This window comes from Rissa tridactyla, chromosome 14 (assembly GCF_028500815.1).
Source record: "Rissa tridactyla isolate bRisTri1 chromosome 14, bRisTri1.patW.cur.20221130, whole genome shotgun sequence".
NCBI lineage: Eukaryota > Metazoa > Chordata > Aves > Charadriiformes > Laridae > Rissa > Rissa tridactyla.
Genome location: NC_071479.1, coordinates 263,815 through 288,235, shown reverse-complemented (window position 1 = coordinate 288,235; position 24,421 = coordinate 263,815). Strand labels below are relative to the sequence as shown.

At 40.8% G+C, this 24,421-nt stretch overlaps 1 protein-coding gene across 17 annotated transcripts in view; it reads left to right on the top strand.

Annotated features, from left to right (window-relative positions):
• The window catches only part of FNBP1 (formin binding protein 1), a 102,607-nt gene that overhangs the window by 63,109 nt on the left and 15,077 nt on the right, over nt 1-24,421 (top strand). For 3 of the 17 annotated variants that reach the window (XM_054220809.1, XM_054220811.1, XM_054220808.1), the window contains exons 7-11: nt 4,040-4,168; nt 5,896-6,042; nt 11,024-11,221; nt 12,598-12,780; nt 18,557-18,658. In XM_054220809.1, coding sequence (XP_054076784.1) covers nt 4,040-4,168; nt 5,896-6,042; nt 11,024-11,221; nt 12,598-12,780; nt 18,557-18,658 — 759 coding nt within the window. Of the gene's footprint in view, nt 1-4,039; nt 4,169-5,895; nt 6,043-11,023; nt 11,222-12,192; nt 12,220-12,597; nt 12,781-18,556; nt 18,659-21,886; nt 21,902-24,421 lie in introns of all 17 variants that reach the window. The other 14 variants (XM_054220821.1, XM_054220822.1, XM_054220817.1 and 11 more) reach the window with 10 other exon arrangements.

Below are 24,421 nucleotides of genomic sequence, written 5' to 3'. Positions count from 1 at the left end.
TTTTCACATAACGGAAGTGTTCTTGAGGCCTGACTTTTTTAATTTTTTTTTTCTTTTTAAAGCATTGAAGACAGCCGCAGTTCTACCAGTTTTAAGAATCAACATTTTGAAAGTTACTACTGCCCTGCAGTTAGCTAGTGCCCTGCATTCTTCCCCATCAACTAGTAAGGTTGTGTAAAGGAAGGAAAAAAGATTGGTTTTGATTATGTTTAATGGCAATTCAGTGAGAGAAGAGGTCGTACATAATAAGCCTTACCTGCTGCTGCTGTGGTTTTGACGAGTTCAGTGTATCAGAGCTACACTTCCTTTCCCTTGAGTTCTCTTTCAGAGTTAGTTATACAAAACACTCCTCTGGTGTGATTGTGTATAAATCCGATTGCCGTGGTGGTGGAAACCTGCAGTTTACCCATATGCTCGTTGCAAGGTTAATGGTGCTGCAGATACTGGGCTGTTGTTCATGCTTGGGAGCTCTTGTCTTGATGAGACTTGCATTGGCATATGTGACCTTTTGGTTTTGTTGCTGCCATGTGAGTTCAGAGAAGAACTGCCTTAACACAACCAGACTTTGGAGAAGATGCAATATGTGTACACAGTGCATGCGTTTATTTGGGGACAAAAAGATGTTACAAAGGTATGTTCTGGGAGAGAGTGTGCAAAATCTGTGTGTCTTTTGCAAATGTGTGCAGAAGCATGCATTTGAAAGAAAACTGCTTTTTTTCCCCACAAATCCCTCACATGTATATACCCTTTTCTGCTTTTTCATGATGCTGAAAGGCGACCTCATTCTTTCTTCCTTTCAAGAGCAGAGGGAATTTTTTGGTGCATTACAAGTACCTGGCCTTGACATCTCTTACAGCCGAGTAATCTGGCAGTCTGTAGATCTGGATCGTGGTTTCGCATGTGGTGCTGGAAACGTGAGCTCTTGCTCAGGCATCCCTGCCCAGTTAAAGGAAAGAGGATTGTTGACTGAAAGCTGTGTTGCAGTACCATCCTCTTATATCTGAAATCATGGTCTGGTTTTCCAGAGACCGTGACTCCCAAAGCCTTTCCTCCTGAAAATACTGTTCAGATCAAATATTTTAACATTAAGAAGCCCCCAGAAAAACCTTCTCTGAAGCTGTTTGCATGCTCAAGTGAGCAGTAAAGAAGTCAAAAATTTATTTTCTGTAAAGCTCAACTATAAATTACTCCTGAAATAGCTCCTCTGACTCTGTGCAGCTCCAGGCCGCTGCATCCATTACTCTGAATGTGAAACTTAACGTCAACTCATTTTTATCATTCTGTGCTTCAGCAGAGTGCAGGAACCTAGCTATAAAATATAATTCTGTTAGTACTAGAAGTGATAATGTTAGAGTAAGTGACGTATTAAAATGAAGTAATAAAAAAAATTCTAGACTTTTAAAAAATATTTTTATTTTAAGATCCAAATACCTCATTGGAAAAAATATTTAAACTGTTTGAAGCTTGCCAAATGCATTAAATGGCCAGGAGAAACAAAACATCACTGGGGCACTCATACAAAAATTCTTGGTTTTGGAATGTACCCAATTTTACTTACTCATCTGCTGCCCCCTCTTATTTGGGGCCAGTTAAGATCGTTTTGGAAACCAAGCATCTGCCCCTGTACACATGCAGCTCAGACTTACTTTGCTCACGTCCAGCCAATGAGCTCGCTCATGGAAGTGGACTCTGATGGCTTAATGTTTGCTGGATCTGCCTGGAAATGGGTAATAATGGATTTCTTGTTTTTCTGCTTCAACAATAGAGTCAAGGGACAAATTCCTGAGTTGTGCTATTTAAAAAGAAAAAGGGACAGCTGTATGAGTGGGACTGGGGCTGTTGTAGAAGTCAGCTCAGACAATGGGTTGCTCTTAGGTAGATGACGAGAATGGGCCTCACAAATGGATATTGATCTGTAGCAGCTGGGTCTTGAGGAAGGGGTTGGGAGACAAGCGTACGTTACTCTTACAGCTGTCCACTTTTCCATGGCTGACTTTGTTTTGCTCATAAATTTGTGTTTGTAGTACAAGGCTGTATTGTTTTCCACTCATATTTAATGTAGCTATATATGAGTGTGTGGACAATGAAATTTAATAAGCTATATAGCACTTGGGCAGAAAAAATGATTGATATGGCTTCTTGGAGTGTCACTGCAGCAGGTAGATTTTCTGAAGTGATATACGCATCCTTTACAGGAGTTAGTGGACGGTTAAAACTCCTGGGAAACAAGCAAAGTTGAAAGCCTGTCTTGTATTGGATTTATTTATTTGGTTATGGTCTCAGTCTTTTCCATTTGGTGCTACTGTTTCATCTCCTGTTATGCACTTGGTGCCAAAGCATTTTTTCATTGTGCTTGAATTATTTTTGTAGAAAGAATGTTGAAGGGGATCTAGGAAATTTCTACAGCTGACTGTGTATGCAAAAGAAATAGCTGAATTGAGGTGAAATAAATTATTAGGTGAGATGTGCGAGCTGGACAAATGGAAGGGAAGCCTATTTCTTTGCAAATTGAGATTTGAAACCTTTTGGCAGAATTTGTTAACTTCCAGTTATGATTACTAAAATGTTCCATGATTTGGTATTTCGTGGATTTATTGTCAGGAAACTACTGTCTGCTTGGAAGAGTTCAAAGAATAATCCCGTTCTGAACTGTTTTTAATGGGAGTCCACTTAAAATATGCCAAAATTATTTGTTGTGTTTTCCCTGAAACACCCCAAAGTGCTTTAAGTGATTTTTAAAGCAGTCTTTCTCTCCCTTTTCTTAAAGGGGTTATTCTGAAATTGAGGAGGTGATTGGAACATAATACTTTCTGGACCCACACAGCATTGTTCAAGGCTAGGTTGGGAACGGAGGGTGAGGAGGCTCCATGAGTGCCTGAAAAATGTGTGCAAACTCAGGATATTTTAGATTTCCAAAGCCAAATCCTGGGCTCACTCACTCGGGTCGGTCGCAAAGTTCTCCCTGGAGCAAGGATTTGGTCCGTGGGAGTGGGCATGGTGGAGCAGGGAGAGCAGCAGAGCTCCGGCCAGGTGACGGCAAAGTGGGAGAGAGGGAGCTGCAGCAGGTGGATGCAGGACAGGGAGCGAAAGCGTGTGGGTGCAGGGAGCTGGGTAGGGAGGGAAGAGAAGGAAGAGTTGCTGTATGAAGGCCAGCAGCAAGGAAGGAAAAGGCAACTAAAATAAACAGATGGTAGAGGCGGTAAGGGAATAATATTGGGCAGTGGAACAGATAACAGAAGGCCTTGGGAAGCAGAACTGTAAGAGGAATCTGAAAATGTAAAAGGGTCACTCAGGGACAGATTGTTCTAGGGAAAGAAGGGAGGTTAATTGCCCTCTGCTATGCTGGGTAGCAAAGCAAATAATCTGTGTGGGTAAAAATAGGAAGGGAGTCGTGTCTCAGCTGCTACTAAGGCTCCCCTTTCCTTGTGCACTTCATGCCAGCGCTGTTTGAGGAACTGTAGAAAAAGGACTTTGCAGAGAGCACAGTGGGAGCACAAGTTAAGATATTTTGTCATGATTATGTTGGCTAAGGCATGTGAAATGAGACAAAACCGTGTTGGTTTGTTTTTTTTTTTTTTTTGTGGTTTCCCTTTCCCTCTAAAATACTGCTAGCCAACAGGTAAGTAGTTCGTTAGAGAAAAGCAGGTGCCATCCAATGGGGCATACAGTGGAGCAAGAAGAGCGACCGCAAGCGTACAGAAAACGTGTGTGCGTCTTAAGTGGGCTAGTAGAGGGGCAAACTTGTTTTGGTGTTTTACCTGCAGTACAAACAGAGGTTGTTCATGGAATGCAAAATGGCTCATGGAAAGAGCATGTTGTAACACAAGAAAGGAACTGCAGCAGTGTGCACGCTGCAGGCTTCTGCTCAACGTGCATGAACTGTTTCACAAAATAGGACTAAACCACAAGCTGAAGTGTTCAGAGACCCATATGCTGTTTCTTGTGCTGCCTACTGGTAAGGATAGTCAGATGAGGAGTAACACAACGCAATTTCTTTCCCTGTAGTATAAACTATAAATTTCTTTTGGCATTTCTTTAGGCAAGACAGCAAGCTCAGCTACGACATCAAATGGCAGAAGACAGCAAAGCTGAATATTCTTCCACTCTACAGAAGTTCAACAGTGAGCAGCATGATCATTACTACACACACATACCAAACATCTTCCAGGTAAGGGTCACTGGCACTGGTCTAGAGTAGCTCTTAATCTTGTGATAAGAACAGAGGGGCGTATTGCACATCGTCTCAATTCTATGACCCTGTCTCTTATTTTTTGGTGACTTTTGTCACTGTTAGCAAATTTTGTATGCAGTCTGCCAACACAAGATGGAGAGCTCGTTAGGATAAATCGTCCCTTTCTCTTAGAGTAGATACCAAGTGATAATATATGAGGAAGATGACATGAATTGTCATGACACATTACGATAGTCTTTGGAATCCTCACAATCTTCCTCTGTTAAACTCTTGTGTCCATGCATCTGGGGAATGAGAGCATTCATTGCATTGTTGAGGCAGGAGTCAGCTGGGCATCATTAAATCTGTAAAGCCTCACAGCCCTTTATAACCCGTCTTCAAATCAGACTTCACAGATGTTTAAATTTTAAACCACAGTAATTCTGTACCAGTGAATGTCAAAGGGTTTAAGCGAGCTTGCTGATTATGCCTTAGGGGGCCTAAAGAAAGACTGTAGAGAAAGAACAAAAAAGCCATCAGATTTATATTGACTGAAGATCTGGGTTTGTGCTTGACTGAACGTTAGAGAGATTAATGTAGTAGAGCAGTTCTAAATGACTGTTCCGTTGTAATGAGTCATAAGCATCAGAAGTAGAAAATACAACCTCTTTAAGGGAGAAAATGTCACGTGCTTATCATCTGATGAGAAATAACTGATATTTGCGTAGCAATTACGCATTTTATTATCCCTAGCTGCAGCTTCTTAGCTCAATGGACTCTTTTGCTTCATGGTGTTTCAAACCAATGTCTTGAGATAAATTATCCGTGGCATCCGATATAAAATTTTTGCAATGTATTTGTATTTAGTGCTAGATCTGCTAAGTGCTGTGATTTGCAGGTGAGCATGCTTAAAGTACTGCGGATGTATCCTTTTCACTACCAGTGCACCAGTAAGCTCTAGTGCTTCCTTTCAGATGCTGAAATAAGTTGCTTTGTAAAGAATTTGTGTTGCTTGTGGATCAGTCAAAGCAATGGGGATTTTTAAGCTGACAGTGCTTCCTAAGATTGCTGCAGTCTAATGTGAAACAGGCTGTTCCTGTTCATGCCCTTCTGTATCCTGGTATAATCTGTCACAATAGCGTTATACCACATCCAGTTTCCCTCTGTTGTAAATGAGAGGCCCGTGGAATCTATACTGGAGACTGTGGCACTGAATCCATTGAGCAACAGGGAGCATGTGTTGAGGAGCCCTGGTGTGAACAACATGTGATGTATAGGACTGCCTGTAAACCAAAAATTACCTCCTAAGGAAAAGGAGAAATGTCAAGATTTTTGTTTGCTTGGATTCTGCAGCGGAATGAAAATAAGATCTTTCAGAACATGCACAGAAAATGAAAAAAGTTCTTGTTGCAGAAATTCTCTTAAAAGCCTGAGGAGCCATCCTTACAAGTCTAAAGCTGGGGTTTTGACAAATCAGCATTTTTTAACATAAAAAGTGAATTGAAAAATTCCCAGGAGGTGTAACAGAGATTACTTTTAGAATGGCATTTTGATGTTTGAGGGAACAATATCACTTGGTGCCTTCATGAGGCTGTCCTAGTTTGTTCTTAAAAATATGTTTAAACCATAACTTTTGAAGCAGCTGATGTGTGCTGGGGAAAAAAGTGGGTTGAAACTGTGAAGTTAATTTTGATATTTGATCTGAATGAAATGTAATGTTTTAGAAAATACAAGAGATGGAGGAAAGAAGAATCGTGAGGATAGGTGAATCCATGAAAACTTTCGCAGAGGTCGATCGCCAAGTGATCCCTATCATTGGAAAGTGTCTGGATGAAATAACAAAGGCTGCAGAATCAATTGATCACAAGAATGTAAGTGTTGGGTTGTTTGGATTGTTGATTGTCATCTTTAGTATTGTTCACTGAGATACGGAGACTTAAATCCTGGGTCCAGGCTGCAGCACAAGAGCTTTATAGTTACAGAAATAAAACAAACAATGGCTTCTTGTCCCAAGCTACTTTGTCTGAGGCAGGATGTGCTCAGATTATTTCCCAAATCTACTTAACACCCAGAAATGCCTCTACTTTTTATTTTAATTTTTTTTTCCTTTTAGGAATATTCTCTCACTTACTAGGATAATTACTTCTTGAAATCCCGTAAGTGAAAAATGGGCTTCTGCGTAGAATAAGGAGGAAGGTGGGCATAATTCCAGATACTTAATAATCCCCAGTTCCTGTTCAGATGGGTTCTATGCCTAATAGTCAGAAAACTAAATGTTGCAGAAATATCTTCATTCCAGTTAGTTTTATAATAATGGAAGTATTTAAAGTATTTGCTACATAAATAATTGCAACCAATCTGGCAAAATTTCTACTGTAAAATCTTTGTTTGCAGATTTGAGGTTTGGTAGCAATCTGTAAATGAGCTCTCGCATATCTTGATTTCTGAACATCATTGTAGCATTAAAAAGAAGCCTTCCTGATAAAAAGGCTGATAAGGAGTTTGGTTGAGCTTCTTGATGTACAGTTAGCATGAGGGCAAATGTGTTTTCTATTTTGTTTTCAGAATGATCTGCTACCTTCGTAAATGAAGTCGCCGCTTGCTCTTTCAGCCCTTCTCATGGATCACATTAGTGCTTCAAATACAAACAGCATGTGTCTTGCTGGCTGTTTGAATTTCCCATACGTTTTTTGCACTGGAATCTTTTCTGAGCTATTCAGTCCCCAGAGCCCGGAGACCGCCATTAATTGGCGGCATAAGCCTCAGGCTGAAGCTTTGAAATGAATCCACTACTTTCTGCTCAGCAATTGCTCTCACAGAGAGCAGCATAGGAAACCAAATAATCTGAAAATGACTCTTTTCAGGGTGGGAGAAGGGAGAGTTGGGGCACAGATTTCCATGTTAGAACAACGTGCTGTTCTTGAGGTATGGCTTTTGGTGCTGCATGGTGAAATCGTCTTGGGGAGATTCCTAATCTAAGCCTACAACTGCTTGAATCCTCAAGTGAGGTCATAGCAAAACACGCTTAAGCGTGTGTTTGAATCAGTTTGAATCAGACTTAAGCGAGGTATTTGAATCAGTGTTAATTTTATATTCAAGTTAGTCTCTCTTGTACACAGTTAAGTCAGATTGATGGCTTGTGCACAAGTACGACACCACAAAATGCTGGCTTTGAGCATGGATAACTAAGGGGTCTCCTGTAAACACCATGCGAACAAAAATGCATTTAAACAGATTTGTTATATCTGAGCAATTACAAAGGGTTTAGCACGTTCTATCTGGAAAACAGTTACATGCATAAAGGATTCTCTTTTCTTAAATATCATCAAAGATTTTTTTTTTTCATCTATGGAACGGTAGTTTATAACTTTCTTGATTCTGATAAGTGATATGTTTGTTCCTGCCCTTCTGTAGTGTGCAGGTCCTGTCACTTCATGAGGATGGCCATAAGTGCACACATTAGCAATTTAAAGGCTGTATTTTCTCTTATTTCCAGGTAATATACTGCGTTTGCCACTAATGCAGAGTATTACGTGTTTGCAAGGGCATGTAGCGATAGGACGAGCGGCAATGGTTTTAAACTAGAGCAGGGCAGGTTTAGATTAGACATTAGGAGGAAGTTCTTTACGCTGAGGATGGTGAGACACTGGCCCAGGTTGCCCAGAGAGGTGGTGGAGGCCCCATCCCTGTAGACATTCAAGGCCAGGCTTTATGAGGCTCTGAGCAACCTGATGTAGTTGAAGATGTCCCTGCTCACTGCAGGGGTTTGGACTAGATGGCCATTAAAGGTCCCTTCCAAGCCGACAGATTCTATGATTACAGCAGACCTTTCCCATCTCACCTCTTAACATTTTAAGAAGCAAGTTTGGGCTCTCTCAGGCTACCGTCAGAAGAGCTTCTCCTTTTCCTCAAAAAGTTCAAATTCAAGGTTGTCTCCTTTACTTATCTTTTTCAAGTGTGGAAAACTTTGCATAGGGAAGTCAACTAGATCTGTGCTGTAGTCAGCTTTGAGTCAGATTCCAGGGAAGTTGACTGCAAGGACAGCCAGTGATAATATAGCTAGTACAATGGTGAGCAAAACCAAGAGCCTGCTGAGCAGGAAAAGCTTTGTGTGAAACTCTGGGCCCACATGTGTTTCCCAGCTGGGAGGAGATCTCCAGGATCTGGTAATCATAAACAAACATACAGTATTGCCAAACTTGAAATGTGTAAGGTCAGACACTGTGACACTGACAAAAGGCAGTGCTGCGTTTGGAGTTCTTATTTAGCTCTTGCTATTCTTTGGTTTTATTTTCACATACAGAGTTACTAAAGAAGGCGGGAGGTTAAATGAAAGCTCCACTCTTTGTGTGGTAACTTCAGTTGAGAAACCAGATCTTTAAATGGAACAGCCACAACTAATACAGAAGATGTATTGGTCAGAAAGAAAAAAAAATATTAGAGAAAACACCAATTCTAGTAATTTACCTTGTGTACCAAACTGTGTGTCAACTCTAGCTGAAAGGATGTAACAACCTTCAAGTTCTGCAGCTTTTTTTTTGCTGTGAGTAAAATATTACCAGCTGACGGTAAGACGTTACTGTTTAAAAAGGAAAAAAAATAATGAAAGCGGCAGAACTTTGCACTTCATGGAGGTGTGTTGCAGCTTTTTATTATCAATTTTCAGCTTTGGGTAAGTTTATTACAAACATCGGCCTATGAAGGTGGGTTCCTATGGTATCTGTGAACCACTATGATTTCTAGTGGCAGAATTGTGTAATACAGTAGTAAGGAAGGATGTATTTCTATAATGACTTTGAAACTGTGGAAGTGCAGACTGTTTCCCACGGCTGGCTCCATGTTCCCTCCCTCTATGGATGCTAGCAGGATTCTGGAAGATCGCTTTTATTCCAGGGCCCCTATTCCGTCAGAAAGCGTTAAGAACCAGAATGACATATGGGACAGATTTAATACTTTCTATGTTCTCTGCAGTTTAAATGTTACAAAGTTATGCCTCATGCCCACTTGCAAAATGGCCAGCTTCAGGTCATGCTGCAAGGGTAAGCTGTAGTGACTGCGAGGTGAACCTATACAGAACTTGCTTCAGAAGGCTCTAGCAGCAGATAAAATTAATTTGTTACGGACTTTGGAGTTCCTGTTATGACATTATCTCTGTGATATATGGAGCATGCTGGTTATTTTAAGCTCTATTGTAGTGGAAGGATGTTTTGGATAAATGGAAGGAACGCTGTAAAATTAAGAGGAAAAAATGAAAAGCTCTGCGCATAGGATAAAATATCCACAGATTATTTAATGTAACCTTGTGTATGTTTATAGTCTCTTCCTTCTTCATCTTGCTTTCGTGAGTATTATTAAAAATCTCTTCAAATGTTTAGATCTGAGGAAGTTTTAATGTCAAACTAGGATGAGATAGAGGAAGGTGTTGTTCTGCCTCCCTAAAAGTTGTGTAGGAATTTCGCAGAGCACCTGAGAGTTTGAGGATCTTAAACCTTAATTTTCTTCACAATCCCCTGCAGACTTTTGCAAAACTTTTCCTATACCTGTGTTTTGCTCAGTTGAGCCTGGCCTCTGGATATGTTTATATCCCACTGGATTTCTCATGAATAGTGTTTTACCGACAGACATAAGCAGAATCTGTGAAATGCCTTCAAAGCAACAAGTTCATCTTTTTTTGCCTGAAGAGGATGGTGATAGATATTTGTGTGCTGTGGCACAGTTTCTCTAATGATCTTAGAAGAAAACTGTTACAACAATATAACATAAAAAAGGCCTCTTACCAAGAAGTCAAGTAGATAAGTGTGTTAAAATAATTTTTTTTCTGAGTCCATTAGATTTAAATGCATTTGGGATGCTGGAATGCATTTGGCAATTTGGAAGTCTGAATTTGAGCTTATTTATAATTAATTGCATTTGTGGACCTGGCCAGGAAAAATGCTGTATATTGTATATATTGTTCTAGCTCTGATATATATTTTTTTCCCTTCTGTCAAAAAAAAAAAAAAAAGGGGGCAGCAAAACCATTGTACACGGTGGACAGACAGTATGTGGCTGACTTGCATCTAACACTCCTAGTAGTGCCAAAAGGGAATGTGGCTTTAATGACAGTGCATGGAGTTCCCAGCCTCCCGCACCAAGGTGTCGGGCTACTTGCATGACCTTGGACTGCTCAGTTGTTGGGTAAAGCTCGTAAGATAAACTCCTGCCATTTACTGTAGATGAGTTCACGTGCATCGACTTGTCAGCTTGGGGCAGTGTGATTGCTCAAGAGCTCCTTTATATGGGAGAATTTATTGGGATTTTCCACTAGTTTGCCTACAGCTGCACGCCTGGCAATTCTATACGTTAAATCTTGTTATGAGTCACTAAAGTTATCTGTTCGGTTACTGCAATCTCATTGCTTTTCTAGTCAGTAAAGTTAATAGCAATAAGCTCTTAGTCATTTTTACCAGTAGACATGAAAAAAACCTTAAAAGGTGTTTGTATCAGAATTCTGATTTTTGTGTGTAAACAAAACAAAGGGGGCGAAAACATTGTTGGGTTGGGGTGAAACTCCAGGGTTCCGCACCTCAGTGGAAGGTTGGAGTGAGGAGACCTGAGTTTACTCTTCCTCGGCATCATCTTTAGTTAACTGCAGTGACCCATGCTTTATGGTCTTTAAGCAGAAGGTGAGAGACTTGTATCGATCCCGGGCCCTGGAAGGGTGTTCATTCCCGGGAATGAGACTGGTCCCTGTAAAGGCTGGTTCGTGCATGGGCAAACTTTCTTGTCCTTGTACTGTTTTTCTATGGCACCAATTAGATGACAGCCCTCATCAGCGATGTTTATACTTGTACTGGATCTGTCCCATTTCAGGATTCACAGCTGGTAATAGAAGCCTTTAAATCCGGGTTCGAGCCTCCGGGAGACGTCGACTTTGAGGACTTCACGCAGCCAATGAAGCGGACTGTCTCGGAATCCAGCCTTTCCAACTCAAGAGGGGATGGGAAGTCTGAGCCGAAGTTCGGTGGCAAGTCCAAGGGCAAGTTATGGCCATTCATCAAGAAAAATAAGGTACTGACTTGCAAACTTGAGCTTGGTGCTAGTATATGTATAGTAAATAACCTCTGTCTTGTCTAATAATCCTGGCAATTACAATTTTTTAAAGAGAATTTTAGATTCCGAAAGTTAATAACTGATGTCTTAATATGGTGTTTTGTTGTAGTCTTTGGTTACTTAAGTTTCTTTATATCTTGAAACATTTTTTTTTCTTGTATAATTTCTTTAATTACGTTTGATTATATTAATTTAACTTAAGTTGTCATGTCTCTGCCATGGTCCATTTCTGTTCCTAACTCAGAGAAAGAATTAGAATTGTATACCACTTACCTAGTGCCATGTGCGCTAACTAACATCGTTACTTTTGGGAAGCTTTAATGTGGCATTACTGTTTTGACACTTCTAAAACTCTCCTTGGCTTTTCATTTGCATTATCTTTTCAGTCTGTCCACTGGGTTCAGCAGTTGGGTGGCTGGGAACAGGGAATTGCTGCGATTCATTCTTGTTAAGCACAACTAACGGAGCATAACTAACTGAGCAGTTGACTTCCTAAAAGAACCATATTAACTTATGTATCCATTAAACCTTTTTCATTTCACTGTCATATTTTACACCACAATGCATGGCGACATTTCTCTGGGGTTACCAGAATGTGTCAGGGTGACTGGACTAAACCGGTTTTCAGTAACACTGATGGAAGCCCGGAGTAGCTTTGTGGTTTTGATCTCACCCTTGCTCTGACCCTATGAAACCTCTTCTACTAATGCCAGAGTCAAAAGATCTACCTGTTCAAAATGGATCATTCCTGTTGCGCTGGTATATGAGAGAACACGGCTGTCTGGTGCTTACATCAGTGTAGCCAGAAAAAAACCAACCAGGACTAACTCATGAGCAAATTGGCAGAATAATTTGTAGAAGTGAAGTGTGATGCGCATTACTGAGGTATGATTTGAAAGCAGGAAGGAATGTGGTTTGTTGTTTTCCAGATAATAGAAACGCTACTGGGCACTAAGGTACCTTCCTTATCTGATCCATTTAAATTCAGGTATTTGAAAGCTCTATCCATATGCATTATTCTGAGCTGTCCACAGAAGAGAACAGGGCAATTTATGGGGATAGCACTGCATGGAAGAGTCTGCATGAGCCTCCTGTCAAAATACTTTGTGTTACTCTTCTGTTGCATCACTTACTAAAACTTCCATTTATCACATTCTTTATTTAACACAACTCTTAAATACTGCTTTCCCCCCGTCTTTTGAACCATGGCCTTTAATATTTAATTATTTAATTGGTTTTTTCTCTGGATTTCAAATATTGGTTTTGATGCTTATTTTCGTTTTATCTTTTTATTTTGGTTTTTATTCTGTCACTTCTCCATCTCTTATACGTAGCTTATGTCCCTTTTAACATCCCCCCATCAGCCCCCTCCTCCTCCCCCTGCCTCTGCCTCACCCTCTGCTGTTCCCAACGGCCCCCAGTCTCCCAAGCAGCAAAAGGAACCCCTCTCCCATCGCTTCAACGAGTTTATGACCTCCAAACCCAAAATCCACTGCTTCAGGAGCCTAAAGCGCGGGGTAAGTTCTCCTCTGGATACCTCTCTCTCTCTTTCTTTCTCTTTTCTTTCTTTCTTGCGCTTTTATTGCACGTTCTGTTATGTAAAAACTTGTTTTGTTTTGTGAATGAATCCATTGTGTTTTATCATAACATGCAGACAAATCCAAGGAATCCCAACCTATAAAGCCATTTGTAGTCAAAAACCCCACAATGAAACCACAAAAAGTGCAGCTGCTGATGGAAATTACCCATTCGGGCTTTTTGGGGAGGAGGGATTGTCCAAAGAATGGAAGGAATAGCTGAAGATTAAGTAATACTCATGTAGAAGTCAAAGTCACTAATTTAGTAGCCCTGCGTATGTCTGTAGCAGAGTAGGTTTGGAGGAGCTCCGTTCAGAGGTTTCCTCTGATCCTGGTGCTGCATGTTGTCTACCTTCATGTGAAAAGTTTTTCTCTCTGCAGGGTGAGCCTCTCAGCTCAATATCTGTGGCAGGAGGAGGACAGTAATTAGGAGGGATTCTAGAAAATAATTCTTTTGACCTCAGTTGGTGCATGTTCAGGCGTTCACCTTGCTGTAGTAGTGGGAAGATGACTTCCCTGTGTTTCATGGCGAAGAACGCCTCTGTGTGCGACTTCTGTTCCAGAGACTTGGCCTCAGATGGTGCTTCAAGTGCTGCAATGTTAGCTTGCTTAGGAAGTCTAGTCTTAAGATTAAAAAAAAAAAAAAGGCGAGATGTGAAAGATGAACTGATTCTAGGTGGTTTATGGTACGTGTGTGCTTTAAACCAGGGCTGCTGTGTTGGTGGAGCCTCGGGGGTGACACTGAATTTAATGTTCCGTGCAGCTACCTAGATGTATTGATTGCAGTTGACTCAAATATTTGGGGCTGACACTTCTCAAGGACCTAAACCACATCCTGTAGCATGAAATTTCAATAAGATAGGAAGGTTTGACTCAATTGCTGTAGAGAGCATAAGTAATACTGCTTCCCACCAAATTTGTTTATCATGTCTGTGTCTGGACCTCCATGAGCAGATGATGTGGCTTAAACGGCTTTTTAAGTGTCCATAGAAGAATTTAAAATCCTGCCATGCTCTTTAACTTTTTTCTAATTAGCTTTAAGTGTTTTCTCCCCAATTTTTATTCTTGACAGTTTAAATGTTAATGAAATATCTTTGTGAAAATACCAAGTTGAAAAACTATTTTTAATGGACATTAATAGCTGCCATTCTTGCAAACTGTGGAGGAAAGACATTAACTAAGAATTTGATAAGCATTATGTGATGAACCATTGTAAAGCTAGCAAAAAAATTTCAGTTTCCACGTTGGACTTGTCCTTGCAGCCCTCTCTACTTACATTGGCATGCAGAACTGCAGGCCAGCAGGTCTTTTTCTGGGTGTTTCCCATTAAGTCCACAGATTTTGTGGGTTTCTGAACTGACTTTCACTTCCCAGTGCTATGATGCACTCAGTTTAAAATGATATTCCATCTGCAAAAGCTGTATCAGTCTAGCATGCGAGCTCCAAAACACAGATGAGATGTTCTGAGGGATTAAGGTTTGGGTTTTTCAGCTGAAGTGCAGTGTGGTAGATGCTGGTTTATGTGCTGTACAGTGCAGAGAAGCTGAACGCCTCCATGGCTGACCTTGGGGATTCACCCGCGTGTAGATCATGCTGTATCAACATTTTGTGACACATCACTACTGTTACAAGCACAGTGTCCCTGTCTCCTCTGCTGCTGATGGAGTAGAAAGCGTGACCTGAGTTTTCCCAGGTCAGCTGCTCTGTTCCTGTCCTTGACATTGGCTGTGCCTATAGCGGTAAACTGATGTGGAAGTGTTTGTGTTGAATAAAATGTTCTCATTGGTGGTCTTCATAAGCAGTAAGTAAAATAACAGGTCCCCGAGAGAAAATTTTCCATTTTTCAAATAAAAAGAAGACTTTATCTTTCCAGAAGCTCACACGTGGCACAGTTGTGCTGAGAAGTCGCTGGCATAGCATGACTTTGGCTCCTGGGTTAAGGTCCTTAGAATTATTTCCTCCTATAAAAATTACAGGAATGAGACGCAAGTGTTCAGTATTTTAAAATGTTTTTTAGAGCAGGCTGTAACAGCAAGGAAGTGACTCCTTTAAAAAGCCCAAATTCTGCTCCAGGGACTGCACTGGCATTTAGGGCTGAGGCTGGAGCTGTACAAGTAGAGATGATTTCAGTCGGGAACTTCAGTGGTTAGTTACTGAGAATTGAGAGCAGTGCTGTAAACAATATTTTGTCTCATCTGGTTGCAGACAGTACTTTTTATAAAAAGGTGTTTTATACAGAGCGGTTTTCAGTTCTTTGCTAAGGATTTCCCATTTAATGGGAAATTCAGAGCCCCAGAAAGTCATGTTTCCGCACACTTCACTGATTTTCACTGGGGAAGCGGGAAGTTTCTAAGCTGTCCAAAGGCAGGTTCTGTAAATGTACCCCTTTCCCTCAGTTGCAGTTTGGCTCAGAGCGTCTTCTCAGTAGCTTTTACCGGGGGAGACAGTATTTCAATTCTGCTTCTGCAGCAGCAAACCCGGGCACTGAGCTGGGTAGTGGCTGTCTTGGTGGCACCTGGCAGTCGGCTTCATCCGGGGTATGAGACACTTTGGAGAGTCCAGTGCTGCTGAAGGAGAAGGTTTGTACTGCAATCCAGTGCTCCGATAGTGCCATTCATGGAACAGAATATTGAAAATAGTGCTGAATATTTCTAACTTGATTTAAAAATACTAGTTTGTAGATCCCTGGCCACTTCACAAATTTGTATTTCAAATGTACAAATTCTTATTTAGCGAGTATTTGGCCGTATAAGCAATTATAACTAATGGCTTTTAATATTTAATGAAGAAAGGCCATTATCATATGTATTAACTATCTGAGAAATCCAAGCAAGTCTTACAAATTCTGTGTACCGTGTTGGTTTTAAGTGGCTTGTGCGGAAGGTGAAATAATGAGAACAATTTCCTATAGTCTTCCCTGAAATCCCTCGAATTTCTGCTGGCACGTTCATTAAAAATTTGCAAGGAAAGGCTATTGCTAAATCTTCATTTAAACCTTTCACTGTGTTCTCTTTCTGTTTTATTTCCTTCCCCTGTTAGCTACCAGGGTGTTCGTATGTAAATACTTTTCCTGCCTGACTCATCCCGCAGAGTTGGAGGCCAGTGTTCAGATCATCCTCTCTTTTTCCAGAGGGACGAATTGAGGACGCTTGCTTCATGTAGAAATATGGCGTAGGAGAGGCTGCAAAGCTCTGGCAGCTTCCTCCGACTGATTTGAAAACTTGTCAAGTTCCCATTTTGTAAGTCCTTGGTGATTTGTTATACAAATGGTCAGACTAAAAGATCATGAAAATGCCATATGACCTTCAAAAATAAAATAATTCTAACCAGGCAAAAAATAAATCAAGAGCCACCCTCAAATCCGGTTAATTTATTACATGAAAAATGAGTGGTTGGCATTTGTTTCAGCTGATGTGGTTGATATGACCCACTCTATATTCAGTACAGCCAGATAATACTGTTAATTCTGCTTTTACCATAATAAGTTTCGTAAGATTTCCTTTTCTCAATTCCTCTCCATCCCCCTGCCAAACACAAAAGCATCTGAATTTTGCTCAGGAGCATGTTACAAATACCTGACTGTGAAGTTGCCAACGAAATTAGGAGGACATAGAGGAGATGGTGTCCTCTACACAGAAGAACATTTGATCCGTGCAGAAATACATCAGTGAAGCAACTTTTGGCCAGGTCAGGCAGGTAGCCAGCAGGACAGGACAGTGTAACGGCTGTTTGCCTTTGGACACTGAAGAATTTTGTTTGCTCTGAATATTGTCTCCGCACTGCTGGTTTTGTTCAGAGACAAAATTCCACTCCAGCCAGACACCTTGCAGTAAAGGTGGCCACAAAGGTATTTTAAGTATTATTTTTAGAGTATTCAATGAAATTATCAAGCAGGTCCTTCCTGGCTTTGTTGATAAACTGGGCTGTTAACTCCTGCAAAAGCCAGGGTAACAATTTGTTTATTTCAGAGGAAACTTTTTTTTTTTGCATTGGCGTTAAGGAAGAAGTGCATGAAAAGGAACTACTTAATGTGAACAAGTCCAGTAGATACTAAGACCTTAACAGGACAGATACCACCAGCAGAATGGCACACTGTAATTGATCATTGTAAATGAAACATGAGTGAGTGAATGGATTCCCATACAATTCCTCTGTGAAATCTTTGCTATCAGAACGTGTCTGGAGAGGCAGTATATTGTAGTAATTCCATTATAAAGTTTTGGTTTAGCATCTTATGTTGCATTTGGAAAGAGAAATTACAGAACTAAAGCGGACTGACTGTTAAAATGAATTATATAATTAATAATGACATGTCCTCTGCCCAGTCTGGTTTTAATTTTGCTTCTAAACCAAAAATCCAATGAATCTTGTTATCATGGAAGGAAGCAGATGCCTGAACAATTTACAACAGATGCAAGGTTAATGTAGAGCCGCCAATACCAGCGTCAGTGGTCACTGCCAATACGAAATCCTAGTCTGTTTAAAAAAAAATAAAAAAAATAGAAAAAAATTGGTGACTCTCGTCAGTGTCTATGGTTTTCTAATCACATTTTTGTGTTTTCCTCAAAGCTTCTTTCTTCTACCCTCAACGTCCATTGTAGAAAATACTGTAAAACCGTTACAGCACTTGTCATGGATCAGAGTTAGAAGGGGGCGGGGGGGGGAAGTCTTACAATTTTTGTGAGAGTCTAATACCTCTTTAAAAGGACAGTATAAAAGTAGTGTAACATCTAAAATCAGCTCTGTCTCTTTAGGGAAGTTAAAGCCAGAAGAGTACAAAAAATGAGGAACCACTTACATAAGTCAATTTAATTTATGCTTGCTCTGCTTTTTCTAATTCCATTTTGAGGACAAAGAAGACTCAATATTCTGCTAGTTGATATTAATTTTGTGTTCTTTTGTTTTATTGCTGTAGCGGCAGTAACATCAGCACCTTTATTTAAAGAGCAATACTTCTGAACTAACAAAATCCAGGGGTAGAACTTACACCTTCGAATTACTGTGCTGTGCAGATTTGCCTTTCCTCCCTTGCCTCAGCATCTGGGATGTGACGAAGCAGAGAGGATGGGTCTGGGAGCTGGGACACAGATATTGCTCTCATTACCCAAGTTCCAGCCTCCAGGCAGTTCCCTAAGGCTCACGGAGGGACTTTTGTGGTTTCCTTTTTAATGGAAGTTGTTGACTTCATTACAATGTGATTTTATTTCCATTGCACCAGTTAATGTTTTTCCCTTACCATCCCGTCTGTTCTCTGTGACATACCGTGCAGTCTTCTCCCTTGACGCGTCTGCCTGGGTGGTGGGCACTTCGTTGTTCTGTGAGCATGCAGAAACAGCAAACAAAACAAACCGCCCCCTCTTGTACCTGCTCTCTTCCCTGCCCCTGGGCTTACTTGTTATGCTAATGTAAGTGTATAAATCTGTGGCAAGACCAGGATTTTTTGGTGGGTGGGGTCATTCAAGCCTTGGTTTGTTCTAGCACAGAGAGATGTTTTCTGACCTTGCGTGTTTAAGCTAGTATTTAAAAATATGGTATTTTCTGATTTTTGTGAGAATGCTAATCTCTTAATATTCGCCTAGTTTCTAGGAAACTTCCACTTTGCACTTAAAGGCTAGTTAAATGCCAAGCTGTCTTTTGCTGTAGAAGCAGTAAACACAGAGGTGCCGTGCTCGTCTCCAGTGTAACGGATGTGTGTTTTCTCTTGCTGACTCACCAGCAGACACAGTCTTTGTATATTCACAAAGAACTCATGAAGAGGACTTTAGGGACACCCACGTGTGCCATTGAGGCTAGGGAATATGTTGTAAGTCCGTGTATGGTGTGACCAGCCCATACCGTTGCTACACAGTCGCTAACCCCACTTACAACGCCATCAGTGTGTGCTGTAGAAATGTGCTTTGTAAAAGATAAAACGAAAATTTGATGGGAGGCAAGTTGCAGCTTACTGTGTTATGTGCAGGAAAGATAAGTCTGCTAGACCTGGAAATGCTGAAATTGGCACAACTGAAATAGCTGGACCTGTGAAATTCAGAGTAAGGACTGCAAACAGGTTCCATGCATTTATTCTGAATTATTTTACAAATGCAGTCTTGAGCCCAGCCCTGATTCACAGCAGTGCAGTGACACCTTCCGTGCCTGGTCATGAAGCTTTCTGAAGCTTCCCTGAACTCTCTGTACTGATCATAGTTCATGGAATTCATGGAATCAAGATACTTGGCCTCTAAATATGATATGAATAAAGCAGAGTATGGGAAGATTGTTACAGGACCACTAAGAAAGAAAATGACCCTCCTGGTTTTATGAAGTCCAGTGATTTATTTCAATCCCATTTTCTGTAAGTGAGGTTAGTGTCCGTGACTGTCCAATAACACATGGACTTGCTGGCTTTCATGCTCTCTCATGTGTTATTGAAGCTTGTGGCTCTTAGGCTCTTCATTTTTTCCCTGCAAGACTAAGCAAGACTTGTTTTAAATTGACAGCTTGAAACAGATTTGCTCATTTTGAAGAAATGGAATTTATTCGATCATTTGGGGGGAAAAAATGCCCCTGTTCTCCCAGGAGCTCTGAGCAAGTTTCTAGCTGTGAAAACCCAACAGAGTGGGCAAAAGTAATTACTTAGTGTTTAATGCAGATTTATTTTCAGTCTGCTTATATTTGTTTATACAAACTGAATTGCTCTCATATGAAATGATGAATACATTTCAGAAATGGAAAACTGAATGTGACTTATTTCAGCATTTCGCTGTTTCCAGTCTATGATCTGCTTTGTTATTTGTACTGGTTATAACAATCCCTGATGTACTATTTGGAAATGCTATTAATAAGTTCTCTATTTTTGTCATACTTAACAGCATAAGAATTCGGCATACAGTGTCTATAATCCTTTTCAAATTTGCTGAATTTACAGCAAAAGAATAGTCTTGATGCAGATGATTCTTCGCAGTAGTATAGTGCCTTTAGAGTGAGTAGTGTTTAGAAACTAGCGCATGTAGCATACATTTGTGCCTTTGATAGAGTGCTTCATAGGTAAATATTTATTCTGCACCATGAGTCTTGTCTGTATGTACAAGGATCTCAATTTGTGCTGATCATGTCTATGCTAAAGTTCACAGGAGCGCTAAAACAATTATACAAACAAAAGCTGCCTATGCTGAATTTCTTCAGCAGCGTATTTTAGCTCATTCTTTCTCCTTCCTGTATGATTATTCTCTCAGATGGATTGGTTTTGTTTGCTGTTTTTAATGGCCTAGTAGCTGAGAGAGTGAATTTCTTCATTGCACTGTGATCATTATCATGTGTTTACTTCCTGATGGACTGAGCTTCAGAGGGAAGTTTAACCGCTGCGTTGTCACCGAGCGCCTCAGTTCAAATGGAGTATTTCACTATTTATCGCAAGGCCAGACGTTTTCCTTGAATGGTTGGTGTGTATTGCTGTACAAATTCTGGTAACTGATGGTAATTGTTGTTTTTGAGAAACGTGTATTTCTTAACTCATGCTGTCAAAAACATCATAGGTCTGGAGCCACCTTTATTTTGAATCTAGTCCTAAAGAACTGTGCTGTTGCTAAAAATGGAGCACCTGTTTGAGAGCATCCTATTCAGGAGCTGTTGGTAGTAAAATAATAGAGAACTCTTGAATGGAAAGAGATTCAGAGGTTCTCGCAGTCAGATCAGCGCCTGCAGTGAGAGCTGTTTTCCAGCTTTTCTGTTTCAACTGTCTTTAGCACCGAGCACGTGCATTTATGCACTTACAAGTTTGTTGCGTAGTTTGAGCATTTCACAACTGTCCCCAATGAGCTGGAAGGACAGGCACAGTGCGGACTGCTGGAGGAGGTGGCTGGGGGGTAGTTTTGATTTACCCTTTAACATCTGGCTTTATATCCTGAGCAGCAGCTAACTTGTGCTCCTTGGCAGCAAACAGGAAAAGCACTGTTAGTCTCCCTATCTCTTGGAAGAACCTTCTGAATTGCAGCTGTTGTAACATCTTACAACACTGTAAGAGGCTTTGGTAACTTTGCCTGCCCAGGCACATTTGTTCCCATGGCAGTTTCGGAGACCCTCCCGTGCTGTCGAGAGCTCTATGTGCAAGTGATGGAGGGCAGAGGCAAAGCGTCCTGCTCTGGAGGCCCTTGAAGCATCCTCCTCACTTGAGTCTCTCACTTTCCCAGAGTAACTAAAAGATAACGGTTTGGCTCTGGACCAGGAGATGTGGTAACCTTTGAAGAATTAGATCAGGTATATCATTTAAGGAGCTTGAATAATGTCTTGCTGTGCTATCATAGGATCAATTTGGTGGAAAGAGAAGAGGGTTTTTTTTCCTCCTTCTTGGTCCTGACCTTGTCTGACTGTATGGCCAAAGTAAGTTTGAGACTTGAATATTTGTTTTCGAATTGTTCAAGAATGTGAAATGACTTTATGTGACTGCCTGGACAGGACTGTACGCAATCAACAGGGATATTTCAGGGATGTTGTCCTTTGGACATAGGCCTGGGAGCTAGGAATTCACTGGAGATTGCTGGAGATCCCACCATGTGGTGTGCAGCTGGAGGCCAAGGACAGTACCTTGCCTCTCTAGTGAGTTTGGTCGGTGTTACCCCCTCTTCTCTTAAGCCCTGGCATAAAGGGGCTGATGCTTATGACTGCATTCCAGCACGTTTTTGATCTAAGGTGACTTGTGTACATTTGCAAGTTCTGAGGTTTTTTTCCACTTCAGAGATGTTACTGTAATGAGAAAAGTCACTGTTGTTGTAGTGGCTGTAAATGAGGCCAGATCTTCACCTGCAGTGCTAAAGCACATGTGTAGAGGTACAAGACTCATTCCATTTCTGTTTCTGGTGAGGAAAACGGCAGCTGACTGATAACCCTGGCTCATCTTGTGAACTTTTGCACAGATCTGTTAGTGTTACCCATTTTGCCTTCCAACAGCAAGGGGATTGTGTGTCGTTTTATTGTAACATCAGTCTGAAAAAGTTCCTCTTCTACTGATGCTCTGTTGTTTTTTTCTCTTTTTCCCTCCACCCCGTATCTCTCCAATTTTTACATGAAGCTTTCTCTCAAGCTGGTAAGCACGTTTACAGCATGCCTGTCCTGTGTTTTAATCACAATTTTCTGTGTGTGTTTTAATGTGCACTGTGCCACATATGACACTGAAATTAACTGTTAAATTTGTTTCTTCTTTGTGTTTGCTTTTTTGATATTTATCAGATAACTCTGAATACACAGGTCTGGAGTCTAATAGAGGTGATCAGAATTCAGTCTTTCTAATAAGCTGCTAAAAAAATAATTCTAATATATAGTTTAGTTTTCACATTTGTAATCTAGGGCTATGAAAATGTAGAAAACCAGTATTGAGTAATTCTGCTACTTTATAAGTATACATTAAAAAATTTAAAGAAAAAAACAAAACCAACAACAACAAAGGTTTATGTGCTTGCTGGACCTTTTCCAGAGAGAAATGCATGTCTTTTTGTATAACGTAGCTGCAAAGTTTGCTTTCCAAGTCCAGGTATTACTGGAAATCTGCATCATTACCGCCTACATTTTACAGCCCTATGTAGTCCTTCAGAATAACTAATAATGATATTAATTAAAGTTCTGTAAACCTTAACCAACAAGGTTAACTCAGTCTGATTTGAATTTGCAAATGGAGAGATAAACATATATTTGAATCCTAAATTCTATCTTTGATGCAACTGGGAAGGTTTCTTGAACTACGGTAAGATAATATGTTACTGAGTTGGAAAGGGAAGGGGTGAACATGTTTGGGAAAGCAAATTATGTGCTGAACTTCATACGCAAGGTGCTGTACTGCTTGAGGTACTCCACACTTTGCTATGTTCTGACACCTTGTCTCCATCCTTTGCCCTTCGTAAGGCCAGTCCCAAGGAGAATGTGACTGGTTTGCTGACCCACTTCATGCCAGCGTGCAAGAGCCGCAAATGATTGATTGCAGTTTTGGATAGCTTCAGGGGATCTGCAGTAGCACCTTAGCTGCGTTAGCTTGAAAGTTTTCCTGCTCCTCACCAGTCAGTGCCTTTAGGTGCTCTCTTTCCCCTACACGTATGTTCTTCTTGGATGTGTCCTTGTGGACCTGTTCTGTTCATAGCAGCTTATTTGGAGGAAACGTGTAGACCATGAAAGTTACCTGCTGTAGCTCTAGAGCTTTCAGGTCCTGCTGCTCCTCTGCCAACACAGTGACCTGCTTGGGCTCCATTACCGATTTTGCTTCTCACTGAAGACCTGTGGTAGGCCTGAGGAAGGATGGAAGTCTCCAACTTACTTGCAAACCTTGTTCTTTTGACTGTCGCCAAGCCACTGTCCTAGTAGTCCAGCACACTTCTACCAGGGATTTCCATTTGTTATTTTCCTGGTCACAATGTTGTGTAGCTGAGCTAAGCCTTTGTATGTAGGAATAAATCCTCCTAAAATACATGGCTGACCTGGCCAGTCCCCAAGAATTGCAGGAATCAGAAAGGTGTGCAGAGAGGGCTGAGACCCGTGTGCGCCTCAGGCAGAGGAAATCGGCTTGTTTGTTGTTTCCTCTCGGATCTTAGGTATACAAGAGCCAAAACTGGGGCTGACAGACCTCGCGTTCTCACCATATATATATAGCTTCAGCCCAGAAACTGGTCCTAATGCAGCCTCTTCATTCGCAGTCCTTCATCTGGGGACAATTTGCATTTTAAATCCCAGTATCGTTATGCAAGGAACTCTAGCGAGCACTGGCTCTGCTGGTCCTATGACAGTACATCAAAAATAGCACAGATTTTCCCCCTCGCCTCAGTTGAAGGATTTCTGGAAAACGTAGGCTACGTTCACTGCTTGAGAGAGAGCCCAGGTGTGTCTTTGCTTGACAGCATGAAATGTGCCCAGCATGTGCAAAAATTGCTCCTTGGCTCCTCCTTTTGGAGAGGAACTGTAGCTTCTGTTATGATGGGAAACTATTGAGTGTGGAATAAAGTCTGAGTGAGATCCCCTCCTGGTCCCAGGCACGCATTTCTATGCAGCACGAATGCTTTGGTCTGAAGCATTGTGAATAAAGATACTGAATTTAGTCCAGCCTAGAGCTTTTGAATGAAGTTGAAGAATCAAAAAGAAGATGTTTTTCCAAATTCATTTCGCTACATCTATTGCATTCTCTAATGTGTAACTGGTGATATTTTCAAGCATCTCTGTCTCATCTGCTTAGAAGTGGGAAGAATATGTTACATAGTATTTCTTGTAACTGCTTGTTTATTTACAAAGCTACATCCAAATGCTTTGCCTTAAACAGTTATGTATGGCTTTATTGTGTAGATTATCTGTGGAATATATTGAATTGCTCACGCGTCTAATGTGATGTGGGAGTTACTATCATGCAAAATATTGTCGTTAAAGAATGAATTAAAATAGATCTCGCCTGTACCATGCACAGCAAATAATGTAAGCGCTGTATTGCACTTCATGTGGTTAAAGTTTCAGAATAAGTGTAATTCACTTAGTTATTTCCTTCATGTGTCCTAAATTTGCTTTCTCATTGTCTCATGAAATGGAATTTTCAGTGTATTATTACACAGATGATCAAGGCTTAACTGGACGCGTA